At 40.5% G+C, this 18,738-nt stretch overlaps 1 protein-coding gene across 1 annotated transcript in view; it reads left to right on the top strand.

The window, feature by feature from the left end:
• TEK (TEK receptor tyrosine kinase) overlaps window positions 1-18,738 on the top strand; it is a 34,975-nt gene that overhangs the window by 3,031 nt on the left and 13,206 nt on the right. The window contains exons 2-7 of the mRNA XM_042873880.1: window positions 9,230-9,541; window positions 13,049-13,159; window positions 14,893-15,045; window positions 16,103-16,234; window positions 17,184-17,324; window positions 18,053-18,181. Of these exons, the coding sequence (XP_042729814.1) occupies window positions 9,230-9,541; window positions 13,049-13,159; window positions 14,893-15,045; window positions 16,103-16,234; window positions 17,184-17,324; window positions 18,053-18,181 (978 nt within the window). The remainder of the gene's footprint in view (window positions 1-9,229; window positions 9,542-13,048; window positions 13,160-14,892; window positions 15,046-16,102; window positions 16,235-17,183; window positions 17,325-18,052; window positions 18,182-18,738) is intronic.

Here is an 18,738-nt window from a genome sequence, read left to right as displayed (position 1 = left end):
CTAGACCAGTTTTTCCAGGGCCCCATCCAACCTGGCCTTGAACACCTCCAGGGATGGGGCTCCCACAATGTCTCTGGGCAGCCTGTTCCAGCACCTCACCACACTCATAGTAAAGAATTTCCCATAGTTAAAGGAAGGACCAGGTTTGTGTGTCTTTGGACATGCTACTGCCAGAATGAAAAAGCACCTGAACTTTGACCACAGGCTCAGAGTGCTGTCTCTCAGAGCCTCTGACAGCTTAAGGGAACAAACCGCATCTGAAATTTTTATCTCAGGAATTTTAGAATTACTCCGACTAGATATTAGATTGATGCCAGATATTTCAGTCACCAAAGTGATCAAATACCTTCTAATGTGAATTGCAGGAGAAAGTGGAAGAAGGGTTTTCACTCCTTAAATGTATTTCATTTGTAAGATCCAGGAACTGCACCTGCCTGCCTCTTATATCATTTATGCAGAGGATCCTGTTATCTTTTTCAGGAGCCTAAAGTTTAGACAGAATTTAGACTCCTGCTGAGATAGAGCCGCCACCGACTCCAGAAGTGATAGTTCTGTCACATGTATTATTAATGAACCTCTATGACCTGCTGACACCTTTTATCTCAGCACAGGCCCACTAAGACTGTCATTGATTACAAAATGAGTGCATCTAAATCTTGGGAGAAAGGAGAGCTGACCTTTCTTCTTGGGATTGCTGACTGTAGTTTGGCAAAGGAAAAAAGTTTAAGCAGTGACCATTATTACTGCCCCCTGACTCTGACTCTAGAAGCCAAAAACAATTTCAGGCAGCCCTGTGCACCTACTCTATGTGGACTCGTGAAAAGGTGCTGATTCTCTTCCATTGTTTCTTTTTATCCTTAGAATTTGCTTTCAGTATGTGCCTGGTTCAGCCCCAAGGAGAGGCATGGTATCATCTCTCAGCAAGCCTGTGTGCCAAAAGGCCTTCCAAGCAGCTGGGAGCAGTCAGGAGTAGAGAGACATTGCAGCAGGCACAAGGGAACAGCTTCTAAAAGGGTGAAATGAAATAATCCACCATCCACATCTGTTAACATGTGCCATTGCTTTAGATACAGTTTATACAGCTATATATTAGATTGTTTGGAGATCATAAGTAAGTTGGTTGGGTAGACAACTTTTTTGCTGTAATTTCACATCTGGAAAAAAAATAATTGAAATATTTTGTTGAGATTACTGATCTTATGTAAACTTAATCTGAAAGGATTTTGGTGGAGAAAATGGAGCACAGATGTCAGAGATGCTGACTGTAGAGCTGGTCCTTCATATCTCCACACTCCTTGTATGGAAAACCTGCTCTGTTACTGATCACGCACACTTGAGCCTGCTTGGCCCAGGCCTGTCTCTTTAACACAGATTTCTACAGCAGTTATTGTGGTGGGGAAGTTGCTGTGTAGGCACAGAACAAATATACCAAAAATGGATGCATCCACCACTTCTGTGAGATGGATGTACAGCTCCACGGCCAGCTCTCACCATGATTCACAAGGGAATATGTTACATGTACATTGTAACATATACTACAATACATACCATGTATTACTGAGCTCATCAGGGAGGATGCTGAGTCCTTTCTCACACAGATCTGCCCATCCCAGAAGACCTACTTCTGGGAGAATTCCTTGCAAGCCTCATCTGCTGTATTTGTGTAATGCACCTGGAACCCAAGGGGTGAAAATTAAAAGTGTTTAAAGAAGGTTCAGCAGAAGATATTCTCTGAAGGAGCTACCCTGTGCCAGTGGGAAGATCTTACTGAGCATGCTGTTCCACTGCAGGACGCTCGCAGAAAGGAAATAGCACATATCTGAAATGGAGGCTTTCCTGTGGTGAGTTTTGAATGCTGATTGTTTCTTTAGGGTGTAGATCTGACGACTGTTGTCCAGATAACATGCAGACTAAGAACATGAACTAGTAATATTAAGTGCCATAAAGTAGCAACAAACCCCCAACAGAATTCATTTTCTAACTCACCACTGGGAATAACAAGAACTCCTAGGCTCAAGAATAATAGATATTTTCTAAATTTTGAAAGGACCTTTGAAAGACAGATACCCATTATTCAAAAGTAATGTACTTCAACCTCCTTACTTCAAAGCCAGTTTTTGCTTGTCTGTTACTTTTATACTTTCTGTGTCACGTCAGCCTGACCGATGAGGTGGCATGGTTTATTTCCCGGAGCACAAGAAGTTTCTCTAAGACAGTGCAGTTCCAAACACAACTTCTGGCTGATATGGCTGATGATTTTCTCTTTAATTATTTTCGAGCTGTTCATTCCTGACCTGCCACTGCACAGCACTGTTAGCTTCCTGAATCACAAACTATACTTAACACCAGCAAAATTCCCTACACAGAAAAATCAGTAAGCAGCAGCTTGAGGATACACTACTGTAAAAGAAGAGAGTTTGCATATCCAGCAGCAAAAGCCCAGAGACACTTCTAGACACTGTGAATCTTTTGCATGCTGTATGCTCTGATCATGCTGTGAAGATGAATTGATTGCATATGTTCTTTTGCATATGTCATCTCACTGCATTCACACAAACCACATACATGCACAGTATATACAGCAGCCTCAAAAAACAACTCTTGCTGTTATGGACAAATTGATTCTTGCCTGCACTTTCCTGGTGGTAGTACCCATATTTGGCTGGCTACAAATCAAGCTAGATTTAGCTGAGTTGCAGGCTTGCTCTGCTCCACTTTTCCCACATTCTTCATCCTTTTTCAGCATTACCTAGCACAGTGTCAGCTGGTTGCTCAAGCAGTCCCTGATGGCACTTTTTTTTTTTTTCCTGCTTTAATTGCTTATGGCAAACCATCTCTAAGGAGAAGTCATGAGAAAGCTTTCATCTTCTTTCTGTGCTTAAGTTACTCACACGCAAACATTTAGGCACTCTCAACTTGGGAACAGCAAACTCAGTTGCACCAGCCTCTCATTATCACTTTCATCTTAAAAGATTACTCTAATAGGTTATGAAATAAATGGAATGTAGAGGAAATGATTTTGCTTCCCCTTACAAGAGGGAAGTTGCATTTCCTTCATCTTCTCCAGATGCACCCAAGGGCCCATGAGAAAACTTGAGCTTCAGTAGCTTTGGCAGCAGTTGTATTTCTCACACTTGGACTCACATCTTCCCACTACAAGTAGCAAAACAATGTTCTGTCACTAGTCTCTTGTACCTTTTTCACTTCACAGTGTCTTCACTCCCAAAATAATGCCCTGTTGCTAAGAGTGAGCGGTATTGATTGAGCAATAAACCATTCCAGAGCCTCCTGTTAGCATCCATGGACATCCAGTAGGATTAATTCCACAGACAACAAAAATTATTACTGGCAAACTTGATTTTTTGGTCTTTTATGAGCTGTTTTATGAGCATCATTTCTGCATCTCTTTTTTACCCTGGTGCTGCTTCACTTAATCCTGGTGCAGATGCACTCAACCTGTTTGGGCTAATAATAGTCTCAGCGCTGTTTTCCTGTTGAGGACAGAGCTGTCAGAGGAGAATTTGACTCACAGTGAGTTGTTACTCAACCTGCTGCAGTCTTTGCATCTCAGAAGAAGTTTCCAGGATATCAACAGACTATTGAGTTCATGAAGTGAATATATTATTTCAAAGCCATCCATGCCCCCAGATTGTTTACTTTTCAGATAATGAAAAAAAATAACCAAGATTTATAAGAGAAATACTGAGTGCTCTGAGAAGAAAAAAAGGAAAAAAGAAGGAAAAGAAAAAGAAAGAAAAAGAAAAAGAGAAAGAAAAAGAAAAAAGAGAAATGAAAAGGAAAAGAAAAAGGAAAAAGAGAAAGGAAAAAAAAAAAGAGAAAGAAAGAGAAAAAGAAAAAGGAAAAGGAAAAGAAAAAGAAAAAAAGAAAGAAAAAGAAGAAGAATCAATCCTGATTACCTTCCAAATTGGTGAATTAGTTAATAAATTTCAGTGTAATTTATTCAGTACTTCACTAGTAGTTAATTGGACACTATGCTTTTTCAGTAATATTGCTAAATTATTGCCATTTGTAATCCAGAATAGATTAATTACATTATTTTAGTTTGATGTGTAGTTCATACAAGAAAATAAAACCAAGGAGGGTACCAATGAATAGCCAAGTACAAAACAAGATAGGATGAGAAAGCTGCAGAGCTTTAAAACAAAACTGTATTCATTCAAACAGAGGAAGTGCTTTGGTTTTTTTGGTTTTTTTTTTTTTTGTTTGTTTTTTATTTAGGAGACATGAAAGAGAGGAGTGCTGGTGACTTGACAGTCTGATATACATTTCCACAGAAATTTCACATTCCAATCTCAAAAAAATTAAGTTCTGTGGTTAGTATTATAATGAAAGTAAGAAACTGTTTTGCTCTCAGTGTAACACAAAACCCCAAGCACAGATTGCAGCACAGCACTGTGTGGGTTATACTCACATTCTCAGGTAGCTCCTAGCAGGCAGTTCAAATTGTATCATATTTCTTTCTTCTCACTAAATCTGATGAAGAAAAGGATGAAATTTACTGAATAAAACTTTCCTCCTTTCTGCCCTCACTTCCCCTTTTATTTAAGTAATACTCTGAAAGAATTAATGTCTGCACTCATTTCCTAACACAGCTCTTCTTTTTCCTTTGTTATACTCCAGATGCAAAGGGAAGGACTTCCATCCTATAGTCACATCAAGCAATTAACAGTAAAGCTCTCTAAATGTAAGGAAATGAAATACCGTAATAGCTAAACCACTTCTTCTTTCCACTACTGCTCAGCATTAATTAACAGCTAAAACAACCACTCAGAACTCTACATTCTTAATGAACTCTGGAAATATGGGCTGGTTAATAAATACTTGTTTGGGGGCAGTGGTTTATTACTATCCTTTGCCATGATGGAGCTGACTATTCCTGCTGTGGTGGAGGATTATGAGCTACATCATGGGATTAAACCATTTCCCAGTTAAGAGGGAAATTTGTAAAGGCATCATGTTAGACAGCAATTGTCTTGAATCTTTCCATGATTTCTTGGGGACCAGACAAGTGCTAAGTATAGATCACAAGATATTTAGGCAGCGACTTTCTGAGATGCAAGGACAAAACCTAACACTTTTCCATTCTCATGGTTCTTACTGTCTGCATTAATCTACAGCAATAAGCTGTCTCACCTAGAGATTGCCCAATGCTGTTTCCAGATGATTTTTCCAGCACCAATTCTGATTTGAGAAAGCAATAATTCAAACTTTTACAGACCGTCTTGTTCTTTGAGCATGGGATGTGTTCCAGGGAATTTCTCAGAAGTTTTTCTTCTCCTTATGAACTGAGTTCTACTGGTGCAACACAGCACTGAAAACATGGTGACTGGCTGAATGAATGGCCTTTGGTCAGCTCAGCACTGCCAAATAATGTTTAACACAAGAGAGAGCACAGTCCTGTAGTTCAGGGTGGGACAAAAGGTCTACCTCCAAGTGTTTCGCTGTACAGATTTCAGTGGACACACTATGAGTTAAACTTACTGCTTTAGAGGATGCTGTTTAGATGGTGCCATTTTCTCCATGCCAGGAGGACACAAAGCCCTGTGCAGCAATGAGCCTGTGTCAGAAATATCAGGCAGCAAATCCTCTCCCAGTTTCTACATCAGCCTTCTTCTCTCTTCTGCAAATCTAATTGCACACACAGCAAATTGCCTTCCTGATAAGGTCAGTCCCCCAAGGACTGTGGCAGGAGTCAAAGGACTTTTCCAAGGAAACACAGAGTATTGTCACTGACACAGGGACAGGCTGTTTCCTGTCTCTATTTGTTGTACTTTTCTCAAAGAGTCAAATCCTGTTGTCCTTAATTGGTCCTTGCATGTTCAAAGTCTTCATTAATACCAAGGGTGGGACCTGCCGTTTTTGCCACCAGGTAATGAAAATCCATTCTCACTCAGCAAGGGCAGCTGTGTTAGCCCAAGATGCATTGCCAAGAAGATATGCTGTAGGAAGCACAAAGCATAAAGCACATGCAGATTTTACACTTTTCTGATTGGTTGTTTTGTTTTCCCGTAATCACTAACTCCCAGAGGAGACAAAGAAAGCCTTCCTGTCACCTCTGAGGCCTGTAGCTGTCTTCAGAGGGCCAGTCCTGCCAGGTCCTTGAGTTCACAAGTGAAACACCCTCAGTCAGACTTGCTGCTAGAGAGCTGGTTTTTGAGATACATTAAAGCCTAACTTTTTCTTAGTGCAGAACTCACCAGGATGTATTTTAATTTCTGCTTGCAACATACCTCAGCTGTGAAACTTTAGCTCATATCTGGGGAATGAATCAGTCAGTGCTTATGCTTACACCCTTTTAGCCACAGAAAGGTCTTCTGGAGAAAACTCCAGAACATTGCCTTGTTCTGTCAGTGTCTTGCGTTTGAGTTGCTCTGCAGTGTGTGATATGACAAGACACCTCTGCTTAGACAGTTCATCAAAAGACTATCCACTGGTTTCTGGGTTCATATTCCTCTGGAATAGTCACAGGTATAGATGAGCAATAGGCCTGTGACATGCTTGTTCTATACCTTGATTTACACAATTTATATCACTGCAGAGAAAAAAAAAAACATTATGCAGCAAATACCCTGAATCTAATATGATATTTCTTTGCTATATCATATATAGGGACATAAGGTAACACAAAAACTAGGCCTCAAAACTCAGACTTCTCCTGCCACTTTTTCTCAGCAGATGGAGAGACTGAGATGCAGAGAAAGAAGAGTTACTATTTTCACCTTTCAATGTGGACTTTCCCATGTAACATGCAGTTATAGTACATGCAATTCAACTTTTAGGCCATTGCTCCTTGTCCTATCACTATGCACCACCAAGAAGAGCTAGGCCTCATTGCTTTGCCTCCCACCTCTCTTTAGATATCTATAAATATTTATCAACTCCCCACTCAGTCTTCCTTTCTCCAGGTTGAACAGACAGACTTAGGTTGCTCTGTCTTTCTTTATACAGGAGATGCTCCAAGCCCTTCATCATCTTTGTGACCTTTTGCTGGACTTCTTTGAGGAATTCTGTCTTTTTTGAACTAGGGAGCCCAGAGCTGTATACAGTATTCTAAACGTGGCCTTTCTAAACAGGACAGAGTACATGGGGAGGATGTACTTGCACAGTAAGATGAACTGATTTTACTGATCTCCACCTTTATGCAGTACTTACTTTAAGGCCTGCTGCATCCTCTCCACAAGGTTTTGTTTCTCCATGGTATGATCAAGAACTACCTGGGCTGGCACAGCACTGGGCTGGATGTAGTGAAGTCACTAATGATTCCTCCATCCCCAGCATGGGGAGCAGGGACAGGCAGTCTCCCTGGCCTTGTGCACCAGCAGGGTGCATGCAGCCTGCAGCAAGCACACAGACCTTCTGGCCCCCTGTATCTCAGGCTGCACTCACTTCTTTCAGTGAAGAAAACTTTGGAAGCAGAACAGCTCTAAATATTGGGTCTGTCTGTAAAGTACAAAGGATGCTTGTATCCAGAGCAGGAAAATTATATAGAAGTGATGAATAAAATAATCAATTATTCTTCCTGCTTCAGCTAGAAGAAAAAAATGTTATTTTCCCTTCTCCTTACCGTAGATTTAAAAAATGAACTGAAATGCTTATTATTTGCAGAGTTGACTATAGGATACCTGTGTTTCCCTGCTACCACACACATTTGAAAATTAAATCTGTAGCACCCTGTGAGAGATTCAGATCATGACGACCGTTGTGAAAGAACTTCCAGCTTCATCTATTTCTAGTGGTTCTGTTTATAAAATATGCTTGTATTCCTGTTGATTAATTAGATACTCTAAAATAATTGGTCTGTTTCTGCCACAGACTTGTTCTTTGAGTGCCATGGTTCCTGCTGCTTACTGTAAGTCCATTGACAGGTTACCATGTGAATAGCTATGGAATCACTAACCCTAACACATAAAATAACTGAAAAAATATTCCAAGTGCTCAAAATACTGCTAACTACTAAATCTAAAGACATATCCACCTCATGTCAATTCACACATATTAAATACATGTCAAGGACATAAAAGAAATTATCAAAATGTCAGGCAACTCTTAATGGCAAAGAACCACACTCAAGGCACTGCTGTCCAAGTATCCACAGAGCAACATGCTAGGATTTCCTTGGGCTTCTGCAATAGCTCAAAGAAGCAATGAAGTCTGGGAGGTTTATTTCTTCCTCCAAGAAGAGCAAAGCCCATCTGTTCTTCACATATTAAATATGTTTTGAAGTCCTACTAGAACAATTAACCACAGAATCACAGAATAATTGAGGTTGGAAGGGATCACTTGGGATTATCTAGTCCAGTGCCCCTACATCAAGCAGGATCATTTGGAGCACATTGCCCAGGATCACATCTAATCAGATTTGAGTATCTCCAGAGAAGGAGACACCAAAACCTCTCTGAGCAGTCTGTTTCAGTGCTTTGTTGCCCTCAGAGTAAACTTCTTCATTTGTCTATGGAATTTCCTATGTTCCAGTTTGTGCCTGTTGCCCATTGTTCTGTCACCGGGCACCACTGTAAAGAACCTGGCCCATACACTTGACACCTTCTCTTTAGATATTCATAAGCATAGGCTAAGCAGGCCCAGCTCTCTGTTCTGGAGAATCTCCAGCCTCTTTATCATCTTTATAGCTCTTTGCTGGACTTGCTCTAGGATCTCCATGTATTTCTTGTACTGGAGATGTTGCCTCACCAGGGCAGAGTAAAGGGAGAAGATTGCTTCCCTCGATCTGCTGGTCACAATTACTTTACTGCATTCCAAGATACCACTGGCTTTCTTGATCTCAAGGGCAGACTGCTGGCTTATGGTCAACCTGCTGTCCACCAGGACTCCCAGGTTCCTCACTGCAGTGGTGCTTTGCAGTAGATCAGCCTCCATACTACTGGTATGAGGTTATTCCTTCTAAATGCAGGACCCTGCACTTGTCTTCGTTAAACTTCACGATGTTCTTTGCCTGTTGAGGTCTCTCTCAGTGCAATGGCAGTGCAGTTCTCTGGTTTGTCAGCCATTCCACCCAGTTTGGCAACATCAGCAAAGTTGCTGAGAGTGAACTGTGTGCCTAATCTGTAACTTTTTGTTTTGCTGTAAAGCTGCGTAAGACCAAACAAGAAAGAAAGCCTGAGGATAGAGTGAAATAGCTTCTTTGGTGATCTGACAAGCCAAATACTTAAAATCTGCTGTAAATTTTTTCCACTTGCTGTTTTTTCCCCAGGTAAAGTGGAAGCAGCACTGGACCTCATCCTTATCAATTCATTCCCTCTGGTGGGCAACTCAGAGACATCACTTATCTGTATCACTTCGAAGTGGCGCTCCCGTGAATCTATCACAATTGACCGAGACCAGGAGGATGTGACAAACCAGCATCGAGAGCCTCTGGAGGTCAGTGAAGATTCAAAGAGAGCCACAGCCAAGATGGTGATGTGGAAAAGGGAAAAGGCCAGTGAGACCATTGGAGCATACTACTGTGAAGGGAAGCTGAAGGATGAGGTGACAAGGATACACACCATGAAGATGCCACGGGGAGGTACTGTGTGAGGATCAAAACTGAATTCTGCATGTCATTGCATGCATGCTAGCAGTCATCCCTGTTTCACGGATGTGGTCACAAAAGTTGGCTCCGCAGCAGGCAAGGCAGCCTGGAGTCAGCTAAAATAGACTGGGCTCAATTCCGTGTTTGTTTTTTTTTTTTTAAGTGTAGGGTCAACTGCTTGATACTAGCTGCTAGTCATTTCCTGATGGAAGCTGATCAGATGTCTACTGGTACTCTACCTGTATTTGGCTGCTGCTAGGAATAAAATTAGGTGGCAGTGGCCTCAGTGATGCCATAAAACATTACAAATGGAAACTCCTTCACTGTGAGACTCCTTCACAGGTCTAGATCTATACAGGCAAACATCGCTATCCTTGTTTTTTAAAAGGCAACCTGAGCCTGTAAAATAACTGCCTGTGGTCCAGGGAAGCCATATCAGCCAATTTTGATTTGCGTATTCTCTGTCAGTATAGAAAAGAAAAACATCACAACAGTGGAAAGAAACGCAGAGAATTTCTTCTGAATCTAAGAAAATCATTCACAAAAGTCCACTATACATTTAGACAATTTTGTCCAGTTTTCTGCAGCAAATCATGTTTTCGAAATTTCAGCAGTTTGTCACAATTTACTGCTTTGCTGTAACATTTTACACCATGGCAGCTAGGCTGTGCAGGCACTTTCACACTTTTGTTTTTGTATGTTTTTCTAAGAAGAAATACCTTTATTGGTATCCCTCATAATTATACAGCTAACCTAGAAAAAAGTTCTTCTTTTGCATGAGCTACAACTAGTGTCCATTTGTTTTGTTTAGTATGGAAATGTTCCAAGAAAAGTGAGTGGGACAAGTGCCTATTTATTGGGCTCCTGTCATCTCTGACCAAATGTGCTCTTTGAAGACTCAGGATAGCCAACAAGAAAGGTCTGCATGTGCACCTCCTTTGCAGGGCAAACAACTGTTATTCCAAAGGAGGCAGCAGTAGGGAAGAGGATGTATGATAACAGTCCATGGAAGGCTCTGAAGGAGGCTCCTTCAACTTGATCATGCCTCTGGCTGAACACCAGTGAGCTAACGCTGCCATGTGCAGCAACCTCCATGGCAGGATGAGGGTCCTCTGAATCCATCAGTGTGTTGCAATTAGCATCTTTGCACCTAGGCATAGAGAATTTAAAGTAACCAACTTTGAGAGCTCCCTGTGTGGGAGAAGTTGTTCCAACCAGAAATAACACAGCATTCACATGAGCATTAAGTAGGTTTCTACGAATCTTTTCTATGTTTGAATCTATTTCTTGAATTTTCTTTGTGAAAATTCTGAATGACAAATGTTTGAGCTAAGAACTCATCAGTGAATGTGTGTAATCTAAACAGTGTAGACTGGTGAGAAAGAGTTACAACAGAAATTCTCAAAGCTATTGAGTCCACAGAAAGAGGAAGAAGAGGTCAGTGAAGGACTGTGCTGTTTGGCAAAGCATCTGTAGTTGGAAAACAGGACTTACTGCCCTTTACTGTTGCTGCCTGAATATTTTCTAAAGGCAGAGAGTGTTATCCAACAATAAAAAATCAGCAAGAGTTGAAATGAGCAGTTTCCCATACAAAAGACACAGGAAAGAGCAGCAGTTTTGAAAATCCAGCCACTGTTTTACAGCCTCAAGCCAAGAAGCTACTGAAACACTCACTAAGTATTAATGTTTGGTGGCCCCACTGTCTTCTGCTCTGTTATGTACCTGCTGTCAGATACGTAGATACACTGAGCACTTTTGCCATGTAACAGGAAAGGTAACTGGTTCATTCTCCCATTTTATTCTATACGTGTGCCATTCTGAAAGTAAGGCATCTATTCTCCTGCATTTCTTTCTATATTAGCATTACGATTATACAAGTAACATTGACTCATGCAGTAAGAAGGAACAGACTATGCTTTTTATATGTGATTATTATACTGGATATAGTATACATATTTAGAATAGAACCCTTGTCTTGCGTCTATTGAAATTTGTTCGATTTCTCTACAAAATGATGTGTATTTTCTTATATATGATTTAGTTTCCCTCCCAGAAACTCTCCAGAGCAGGCATACAGACAACTATGGAAACACTATTGAAAGAATATTATGGCACTTACCCTGCAACTCAGTTCATGATGTCTCTATAAGGAATTGGCACACTCCAGATGTGAAATCACAAAACACAAGCCACAGTCTAAAAATAGTTTGGAATAGAGTCTACCAGAGAGCACGGGTTCCTTTCCATTGCAACAATACTGTGAAGAAAAAGTCTTGGGGCTAAGCTAAACACCATACAAAGAAAAGAAAATGGGAATACAAAGGTTTAATATCTTGCTAAACCAATAAGTAGTACCTCTCTTAGGATCATTTGTATCTAACCATTTGTCTTTGGGAAAGCTGTTGATTTTTCCTGACTAGATCACAAGGTTCAACATGCATTTGTTTTATTCACAAATAACATCCAGCTCAGAAGCTGACTGTAAATTGGAACTGCTCTCAGCTTTCATTTTCTTGTTTTTAAAGAGAAATTACTACATTACTCTATACTGGAATTCTCTGAGATGTAACTTGAGATACCAGTGCCATATCTGCTGTGTTACCTAATAACATGTCAGATCCTTCATATTTTCCTGCTGTACCATGCAGGAGGAGTCTGGCTGAAATCAGTTGAAAAACACTTGCAGATTCGTCAGAGCTACTTGAAAGCATATAAGGAGGAGAGGGAACGGCTGTTTACAAAGTTGGATAGTGATAGGACAATTAAAGCTGAGTACAAATCCAGTGGAAAAGTCCAAGGGAAAACTGAAACATACCATTAACCTACATGTAGAAAGTGCCTCCACTTTTTCAGATGGGGCTGTTTTGGGATAAGCAACAATAAGTTGCTATTCCCAAAATACAGTTTATTAAATACAGTTTATTCTTTTGTTCTTGGTGCAAGCTAGCACTCCCAGTACTTACAGACAATGTGGTGAATGAATGACCAGCACAGGCCATGCTATCTCCCCCAGCCCCTATGCGACTGTAATCTGATCTGTCTCAACTGTTCTCCATTAGAAAGCTGAACCAGAGGAGAAATGAGGCATGCAGGCTGCATGTCTGCTTCTTCCTACAAGATATTTTCCAGTTCGGTATCCAGCCTGCTTTAAAAATGTCTCAAGGGATAAAGAAATTTAAGAAAGCATTTCACAACCAGTTGGAGCTCCTAGCTGGGAAGTGTTTTCAATTACTCAGCCAAAATCCTTTAAAAAAAAATAATTCCAAGTCTCAGTTTCTAGTAGCATTCTGCTGTTTGAGGTTATTGGTGAGTTCTCAGTATTTGCCAAACATAGGGATGGCACAGATGGGTGATGCTAAATAGCTTGTGTGTGCAATGAGGACATTTAAACATCAGAGATAGGTCACGCTCATAAATTAATCTCAGCTTTCAGCCCAGACACCAGGTACAGATAACAACTGCTGCAGTTTATCCCAAACTTATGTCCTATTTTGTTCGTAGCTTCATTCCACCCAGTGGCCTTAACAGTTACAGCAAACAAGGGAGAGCACGTGAATATTTCCTTCATACGAATGGCAGCAAAAGAGGAAGATGCGGTGATCTACAAGAATGGTAATTAACCTTTCTCTTGTCTCCTCATTCTGTCCTTGTCTTAGCCATCTGCCACTTAACTGCTTTAAAGTTACTGCTCACGTCCTCACTGTGAAGCTGGAGCAGGCATAATTCCTCATGCATCCAATGTCCCTTAAAGGAGCCATCTGCCATACTTAAATATTGATACTGATCTAATCGTTTCCCTCCCACCAGAATGCAAAATCCTATCTGCACCTTTCCTTTATTTCTCAGTTTTCCTTTTTCATTTCTTTTCCTATCTCCTCCTATTTTTGCCTGTTTCATTTTAGTTTTTATCTCTTTTCTGTACCTCTGTGCATGCTTATTTATCACATCTTTCTTTGCATTTCTGCTGCTTTTCAAGTGCACACTAGGCTTGGAAGCAAGTGCAAAAGATGTCTTTTAGAAAGGGCAACACACAAAGCAGAGTTTATTAAAGATCTGTTTCTTACTAGAGATTCAGCTATGACAGTGCACAGTGGGGAAAGTTGCCATCACTTGTCCCTTCAGTGTCCCCAAGGAAATTCTGTGACACTATCAGCATTTTCCCATATAAGAACCAGTTGATGTGTTGGAGCAGAAGTGCTTACATTCCACTGCTGCATTCTCTGGAGCTCTAACTGAAAGTTGGGCAAAAAGCCTCAAATTAACTCCAGACAGTAGGTCAGGTTCTCCACCTGAGACTGCAGCAGAAATTTCGTCCTGATACAGCACTGGGCAGTGAATAGAAAAACCTTATCCTGACTTATTTAACTGTTGCTGTCTCTCACTTCAGGCATTTAAAATAACACTTCCCCCTTGCAGATGCTCACAAGGCCATCCAGCAAACGCAACTGTTCTCCTGAACAGAATTTCTATAAGACATTGGCATAACATGCTGCCATGGAAAATGAGTCACAAAAGCCAAACCCTTCTAACACAATATTAGCATAAGGCTTTCATAGTACTTTGCTGTTGTCATTTTTCACAGATTGTAACTCAAAAGACATGTAAGCAAACAAAACACAGTTTCAGAACAAATCTTTGTCATTTTTTGCTCTTCTTCTTTGGCCCTGCTTTCTTGAAGAGCTGTTACATATTGTCATGGTTTTATCTGACTAAAAGTCTTTTTGCTTTTTTGATGGTGATCCTCAACAGGGTTTCATGTTTCAAATATGCCTGAAATATGACTGCTAGGTGGTCCAAAGACTAAATGGTATCACAAACACGTGTGACCAACTGCATAATAACATAGATAAGCTCCCATGGTAAGAAAACATAGAAGAGGCAGAAACATGATAAATCTGGGAAGAAAAGATAAAGCTGCAATATACTCTTCCTTCTTCGGTCTGTGAGGTCAATCTTTGAGATGGCAGAGGACTTATCCAGGCTTGCTGTTTGACTCCTCCCAGTCACAACGGACTCCTTGCAGAAGGGCCTCATTGCAGGAAGGGCTAAAGAACAAAACAAAATCTTCCAACCACAACTCCTAGCTACATTCTAGTAAAGCAGTGCTAAACTCAGATACGTTTGTGTCATTCACCTATTGCGTCTTCTCAAGATCCAGCTTCCTCTTCGCTTGTACATCTCTAATTACTAAGAACTAGCACAGCTAAAGAGCTGCCAGCAAGTCAATAACTAACAAATACATTTTGCTGCTTACTTCATCCCAGCTGTCGTTCCTCAGCAATCAGCTCAACCTTGCTCTGCTTGTATGGGATGAATAACTTCTGCCTGTTGTGCTCCTTCTCCAGGTTCCTTCATCCACTCGGTGCCCAGACATGAGGTGCCAGGTGAGCTGGAAGTTTCCTATCCCCAAGTTCAGCTGCAGGATGCGGGTGTTTACTCTGCCAGATACATAGGAGGAAACCTCTTTACTTCTGCTTACACGAGGCTTATTGTAAGACGTAAGTTCCATTAATGTGTGCTAATGATTAATGTTGTAATGAATGTGATATGAAACAGACTGTGTCCAAATACGGGCCAGAATATTTATTGGCATAGGTTGCCATCAGATTATGTCAGAAGAAATTTTTTCCCAGCAGTTTTTGGGATAAGCTGGTATTGATTTAAGCAGCTGAGAGAGAAAAAAACATCTGCAGATTTAGGCTCAGTTCATCTTATTGCCAGCAAAGATAGCTCTTTTCTCAAAAAGCAAATATTTAAAATTTCAAGTAAGAGGGAACAAAGAAGGGTGGCACAGTGTCTCTCATGACTATGAGATCTGGATATGAGCAAAAAATAAATTTTTCAAATGTATCTGTTCTTTGTGGAAAACTGAATTAAAACTCCATTTATTATCCTAGAGCAATTTTTAGCATACTTCATTGTAATTTGACAAACTACACCAGTTTGTTTAAAGTAGCCATTAATGGTATTGGCATTTTTTTAAATTATGACGTGGGGAAGAAAATCGTAACAGGCATTACAATCCAACGTATAAGCTGATTTATTTGACAAGAAAGAGGTCATCAGGAGATTGAAGACAGCAAAGATATAGCAGCAGTGAACTTTGTCTATTAGTGCAGAATAAAACCATGACTTGCCAAATGGTAGTATGGTGGGACTGATGCCAAGCTGGCACCCGCTGGCTTACTGTTGGTATGACCCAATCTGAGTGAACACTGGTGCTTTTGTAGGTCTCAGATCAGTGCTAGGAGAACAGAAATATTACATGTAACGAATTTGCTAACTTCCATACTTATTTCCTGGATCAAAATCTAATTTCGAAAACTAAGCCTCCCTCAGTTTGTTCTATGAAAATGTTATGCAATATTGCTTTGTACTACACAACAGATCTGCTCCAGAAATACAGGCACTTCCACAGTGAAAGAAGTGAATGTTTCACATGAGGGTAGACAGCCATAATTTGGAAGGGTGGCATGTGGATCATACAGTCACTACTATTTTACTGGTTACTGAATAAGAAGACAACAAATATGTCATTATATTTTTTCACGAAAGGATGTGAAGCTCAGAAGTGGGGCCCTTCCTGTAGCTCCCACTGCCCTTCCTGCATGAACAATGGCATTTGTCATGAAGATACTGGGGAATGCATCTGTCCTCCAGGTTTTATGGGAAAAACGTGTGAGAAAGGTAAGCAAATATTCTTTTCAAATACTAATTACTAATTTGTACTCAGCAATAACCATGTTTGAATCCTTATGGATATAGCATTTAGAGCCAGTGCTGGACACCGGTCAGTGTTGGGTAGGATTTAATTAGTGTAGCTATTCTTGTAGTTTACCTTCTCTCTCTTTCCTCACACTACGGTATTGTCAGGAAAGATAAATGTTTCCAGTTCCTCCAGTGGACTGTCAGATGTGTGACAGATTACAAGTTACTGCACATACGCTGGCACAGGGAAGTGAAGTTCCCTTAAAAGAGATTCCCAGTCTGCTTCTAAACAAGTTGCCATCGGCTCACATTTGTCTCTGCAAGACATACCAGAAACATACATGTGTTAGTGCACATCCATGTTGGTGACAATTAGTTTGTATTCTGGAGAAATGAAGGAGCCCATTGCACACTGATCTCCAGACAATTTGTGAGTGCAGTGCTAAATACATGCCTTAAAATTCTGATCATAGTGCTGCACTGCAAGTATTAGAGGTAAGCTAAGGAATAGCTGACATCTGAACTACTCTACTGTAGTAGAGATCATAGTGGAGAAACAAAACCTTGAGCAGCTTCATATGCACTGATCTCTAAAATTTTGTTTTCATGGCACTGTTCATCCATTAGGTATTAGAAAGGCTTGTAAAGAGAATTTATCACTGCAGCTCTACACTCAAATACCTAAAGTAATGAATACTTTGCTGATAGATTCTCACATGGCAGAAAGCTGTTTGTTTTAGCTGCTTGAACTTAGCATTAGCAGCTTAAGATATTATGGAGTTTAATACATCTAGTACCTGAATGGTGAAAATGCTATTTCTCATTTTAATTCAAGGTTTCTGTTGTCTAAACCTGTATAATTGGAAAAATCCACTCTTCTACAAAGTAATTACTCTTGGGTCTCTCTTTTCTTTTCCTTCTCTAATAGCTTGTGGAGCCAATACATTTGGCAAAACATGTGAAGAGAGCTGTAAGGAAAACTATGGCTGCAAAAACTATATGTTCTGCCTGCCAGATCCATATGGTTGTTCATGTGCCACAGGATGGATGGGACTGGAATGTGATAAAGGTATAGTCAAAAATAGGGATAACAGTGAAAAGTCATTCCTGTGCTGCACCTATGAAATACGGGAGGGGTCTAACAGAGGACAATAAAAGATTGGAATTTTTCCATTCTCTATTACAGGGATAATAATATTTATCTACCTCAGAAGAGTTTTTCAAGTCCTCGGGAGAGATACAGTAGAATTTCAAACTATTCAAATTATTCTGTAAAATAATTAAACACTGAGATGTTGAAAATCCAGCAACAGCTAGAGCCTTGCTGGATGTCTACAAGTCACACTGAGCAATTCACTGCCAATCATGTATCCATTGCTAAACAATACTAAGTATAATTAGTCTCAACCCTTTCAATTAGACTGCAATCTCTTTGAGTCATGAAGCACATCTTAATAGTACTATATACTACATGTATGTACTGTTTTGTTCAATGGTGCTGTGACTCTGATGAACTCTTTGAACACCATTGCAGTGCAAGTGAAACAACATGGATGTTGAAGAAGCTTCAGCATTCTTATCTAGTCTACAAATGACAGGCACAGATACAAAAGTGCTCTCGACTGCCAAGTTAGTTGTTCTCTGGATGATCTGAGGGTGACTGAGTGCTGCTATGCATAGTTTTAAACTGAGCCCAGCTGAGGGAACAAAATCCTACTGGAGAACTGATGAAATTGAAAACGAAAGAAAGACATTTGCTTGTACTATTACACTAACTGGAAATGTATGTTCTTGCAGAATGCAAACCTGGTTTTTATGGGTCAGACTGCAAACTCAAATGTAATTGTCACAATCGAGGGACATGTGACAGATATAAGGGCTGTATCTGCTCCTACGGATGGCACGGTCTGCAATGTGAAAAAGAAGGTAAAGCAAGGTAACACGGTAGTAAATGACTTTTCCCCAGTGTAATTGAAACAGATCTTCATGCTGGTATAGCATTTCCACTCCAGACTGGGATTCTTACACTGTCAATTGCATCCCAAGGACCCAGACCAATAATTATTGCAATGCTTTAAGTCTCTGCCACATAGGCTGCATTTTGTAGGCTGGTATGCTACAGTTGCATCAGACTCCATCAGATTTATCTGTTGTTTGCATCAGGCACAGTACTGACAGTAGGTAAGAGTAGGTGATCCTTCCTGTCTGCTTAGCAGTGGTGAGGCAACACCTGGAATGATGGCTCCAATTTGGGTGTCCCCAGTACAAGAGAGACCTGGATGTACTGCAGAGTCCCACAGATGTCCACAAATCTGGACTGCAGCACTTCCTCTATGAGAAAAGGCTGAGAGCTGGGACAGTTCATCCCGGAGAGAAAAAGGCAACCTCATCAATGTATATAAGTATCTGAGGGAAGTGTCCGAGGGAAATTATAGAATCATAGATTGGCTTGGGTTGGAAGTGACCTCAAAGTTCCAAATGCT

The sequence above is a fragment of the Lagopus leucura genome, unplaced genomic scaffold (genome assembly GCF_019238085.1).
Source record: "Lagopus leucura isolate 7727_CA_CO unplaced genomic scaffold, USGS_WTPT01 Super-Scaffold_54, whole genome shotgun sequence".
NCBI lineage: Eukaryota > Metazoa > Chordata > Aves > Galliformes > Phasianidae > Lagopus > Lagopus leucura.
This window is presented reverse-complemented; position numbering and strand designations above follow the sequence as displayed.